The sequence below is a fragment of the Taudactylus pleione genome, unplaced genomic scaffold (genome assembly GCF_031769625.1).
Source record: "Taudactylus pleione unplaced genomic scaffold, aTauple2 ptg001990l, whole genome shotgun sequence".
NCBI lineage: Eukaryota > Metazoa > Chordata > Amphibia > Anura > Myobatrachidae > Taudactylus > Taudactylus pleione.
The window spans coordinates 3,734,185-3,738,613 of record NW_028286386.1 but is presented as its reverse complement, the minus strand read 5'-3'; the positions used below and the strand labels follow the sequence as shown (position 1 = coordinate 3,738,613).

Below are 4,429 nucleotides of genomic sequence, written 5' to 3'. Positions count from 1 at the left end.
TATAGAAACTGTTGTAATTCCTACACCGTTCACCTGATTTGGATGTAATTACCCTCAAAATAAATCTGAAAGTCTGCAGTTAAATCACAACTTGTTTGTTTAATTTCAAAGCCATTGTGGTGGTGAATAGAGGACAAAATATGAAAATTCTGTCAATGTCCCAATATTTATAGACCTGACTGTATATATATGTGGTTTTCCGCCAAGCGGACAAAGGCGGGGCTATTGTAGTGTTGAATTTGTGTGATTATAAGGAGGAGGCTATGCGACAGCTCAGCGATGTCACCACTTATAAGAAATTGTCACAAGATCCTACGTGTGAATTTAAAAGAGAGCTGGATAACGTGTTGTCTCTGGCTTGTTCACAGGGTTTAATCTCACCATCGATTAAAAAAGCTTTGGAGGTCAAATTTCCTATTAGACCTCTTTTATATCTAATCCCCAAAATTCACAAAGATCCGGTTAAGCCTCCGGGCAGACCGATCATCGCAGCCCGCGGATCTTTGTTTCAGACCGTGTCCACCTATCTTGATGCTATTTTGCAACCATGTGTTCAAGCCAGACCTACTTATTTGAAGGATACCAACAGCCTATTAGTTGCATTAACTGCATTGACGGGGTTACCTACGGATTGCATTCTGTGCTCTGTTGACGTATGCAGTTTATACACATGTATCCCTCATTGTGATGGTCTTAAGGCCACCAAAATGTTGATTACGAATAATCCACACTATAAAGGTCCTTCCATTGAGTTGTTTTTGGAGCTTTTGGAGTTGGTGTTGACACGTAACTACTTTACATTTGATGGGTCGTACTACTTACAAGTGTCGGGCTGTGCGATGGGGTCCAATGTGGCCCCATCGTACGCCAACGCTTTTATGTTCGCTATAGAACAGGATGTGTTTTTCTCTGACTCCCTTGTAGCTAGTAACATTAGAGCTTTCTTTCGCTATATAGATGATCTATTTATTGTATGGAGAGGTCCCCAACAAGCTTTTGTAGATCTAATTGAGAACCATAATAGGTTAAATAACCCTGTCAAGTTTACATATACGACTGACACAAAGTGCGTGAATTTTTTGGATGTCACCATCACGAATAGTGGAGGCAATTTAGTTCCTTCACTGTTTGTAAAATCCACAGATAGGAATAACATACTGCTGGCTCAGAGTGCACATCCTGTCCCTCTTAAGAATGCCCTTCCTTTTTCTCAGTTTTTACGTGCATTGAGAATCGCAAGGAATAGAGAGGAAGGCATGAGTCAGCTGGATGCTATGTATGACAAATTCTTAGAGAGAGGGTACACTACAACTATTCTTAATTGTGCTAAGGCGAAAGCTCTAGCTATACCAATTGATAGATTGTTGATGTTCAATCCTAAAAAAGAGAGTAATCTGATTAACAAACACTTGTGGGTGAATCAATTCAACCATATGAGTCCTGCTATCAATAAACAGGCCAAAATGTTATGGCCTATTATTTCAACTGATAATGATCTAAAACCATTGCATAATACTAAGATTATGACCTGTTACCGTAGAGGCAAGAATCTGAGGGACGTTCTGGTACACAATGATGTAACTTCTTTGGGTAAAACTAATATCAAAGGTGGTACATTTTTGGGCACTCCAAAATTGGGGTGTTTCAAGTGTCTTAATTGTACCACCTGTCGTTCTTTACAGACAGGCTCAGTATTTTTTCATCCCTATACTGGTAAGAAGTACAACATTCGCTATTTTTTGACATGCACGACTAAGTTTATAGTTTATGTTATCACATGCCCGTGCTCCAAAGTTTATGTAGGTAAAACAGAATGTACCCTCAGAGAAAGGATGGCGCAGCATCGTTCTGCCATTCGTGCAGCACTTGTTACAGGCACTAGTGAGCAGCCTGTGGCCAGGCATTTTGCTGCAGAACAACATAATCTTTCAACTTTGCGTTATCGTATCATAGATCATGTACCTCCCCTAGTGAGGGGGGGCGACAGAGCACGCAGATTACTGCAATGTGAATCTCAGTGGATTATGCGATTGGACTCTCTTTCCCCACGCGGTTTGAATGAGAATCTGGGTTTACATTGTTTTATTTAGTGATTTTTTTCTGCATTTAATTGAACATTGGGTTATGTTATATCCATTATACTAGTATGTCAGCAGTATATCTCTTATTTATTAGATCGGTTATCATTTAAGGCACAGTTTGTTGCACTGATTGACAATGTTTATATTTTACATATATCTACATCTGGCTTTGATTGTTATCGGCAGTCTTTACCATGTAGTTTGATCATGATAATTTATTTGTGCCCCTTTAAAAGTATCGATGGTATCTATTTAACTATTTAGTGTTTGTTAAACAGTGATACAGTTTTTGATAATTCCATGCAGTCACATTGTAACTATCTTATTGTGATATTGTTGTCATGTGTTGTTTGTAATGTTATTTTGTTTCTACTGTGGGTTTCTATAACAACGGGGTTATGTGACGTCACTTCCGGTCTCCGGCACTTCCGGTTTCGGGACCGCGAGTCGGCGTTGCTGATGGGTTTGTCTTGTATTTATAGTGGTAAGTGTAATGTGTCTTTGTATGTTATGTTGGCTTGACAAAAGCGCGAAATAAAGCGCTGAAACGTTGTTTATACTATGCACTGACTTGTGTGCTGTTTTTTACAGAGTGCCGCCATTTGAACAATATATATATATATATATATATATATATGGAACCCCCCTTAAAATTCCTGCGTCTGCCATGCCACTGCTCAGTGTGGAGTCCTCGCCTCCTTTTAGCCAGCAGTGTGGAGAACTTGCTTCCATTTAGTCAAATAGTAAAAAGGAAAAAGGGAAAAGTATACTGCACTAGCTCTTTACCAACAATATATCAGTTCTAGTTTTTATTACCCATATTCTTATCAGATCAAATCCAATCATATTTTGGGGGTGCTACTACAAACAAATTGGTTGCCAATGTGTACTAGAACATACTAGATAAAGAGAGAGAATTTGTTCTTTCTCTTTTCCTAGTATCTTGCATTTAGTGCCAGATTGAGACCTGGTCGCGAGCACTGAGCGCTGGCAACCGGGTCGATGTTTGCCCACTGGGCATGCGCACGACGGAGCCAGCTCCGTCGTGCGCATGCGCGAGACCCGGCTAGCGACGGGTGCTCTGTCACTCCGGGTCTCACACCAAAGGGGGCGAGCTGTCGATGGTGATTGACAGCTTGCCCTGTTTGGTAGGCTGGCAGGAGGGGGTGGCTGGCCAAATGGAGGCATTCCCGAAGGAACACCTGCCATTTGGGGGTGGCCCCACTGACATCACCAGTGATGTCAGTGGGAGAGCTTCCGGCTCTAATAGTGCCAGAAGCTCTCTGGGCCTTGCAGCCACGAGACCCTACCACAAGGGTCTCGTCGCAAGCCCAATGGTCGCGATGGTCTTGACCATCGCGACCATCAACCTGGCCACTCGCAATAGCTGTGGGTGGTCACCCACAGCTATGCAGATGGCCAGGAGGCCAAGCAAAAAAAAATGCCCTGATTCAGAGCGAGCGCTCGTTCAGAGCGTCCGTCTCTGAATCAGGTCCTTAGTCGGCAATGTGGAGACCATGCTTCTATATAGTCACCAGTGTGGAGACCTTTCTTCTTTAGCCAGCAGTGTGGAAACAATGCTTCCATTTAGTCAGCAGTGTGAGGATCTCACTTCCATTTAGTCAACAGTGTGTAGACCTCGCTACCATTTAGTCAGCAGTGTGAAGACCTCGCTACCGTTTAGTCAGCAGTGTGGAGACCTCACTTCAATTTAGTCAGCAGTGTGGAGAGACTGCTCACTTCCAATTAGCCAGCAGTGTGGAGACCATGGGGTAAATTTACTAAGATTCTGATCGAGTTTGTTTTTTTAAAACTCACTTTGCATCACCGAAACTCGGGAGATTTTCCCGTTTTTAAACTCTCAAATATACTAAGAAGTGAGTTTACCTGAGAGTGAATTGGCCGATGGGGAAGCAGATCGAGATTTCTCCCCCGAGTAGCAAGTTTAGATGAGATTACTCACTCGAGATTGCAGTGTTTTCTCTCTGCAAAACTCTCCTGAGCAAGCAGCCTGCACATATCAGTGAGATATGTGAACGCTGCTTGTGTGGTCTACCTGTTAAACAAGGGTTAAATCTGCAAAAAAAATTATGCAGAGCCCCCCCAAAAGCATAACAAGCCCCGGACTGGTCAGCCATTCCTGGTTCCTAAAATTATGGGGAAAAGAACGTGTAGGGTTCCCCCATAATTTAGGTTTTAAATATAGGGGGACAAAATGCGTAGGTGTCCCTCTATATTTAAAACCAGCACCAGACCCAAACCGACAGGGGTATAATGCCACAGCCAGGAGACCCCCCCACTGGGTCTCCAGGGTCAAAGCATTAACACCCCAAGCTGGTCAGCCCAAG

The 4,429-nt window shown here is 42.9% G+C and overlaps 1 protein-coding gene across 1 annotated transcript; it reads left to right on the top strand.

Annotated features, from left to right (window-relative positions):
• The first annotated feature begins 839 nt into the window (after positions 1-839).
• Positions 840-2,090, top strand: LOC148435820 (uncharacterized). The gene has a single exon (XM_088465479.1). The coding sequence runs from the start codon at positions 840-842 to the stop codon at positions 2,088-2,090; it is 1,251 nt and encodes a 416-aa protein (XP_088321605.1).
• Positions 2,091-4,429: the final 2,339 nt, after the last annotated feature.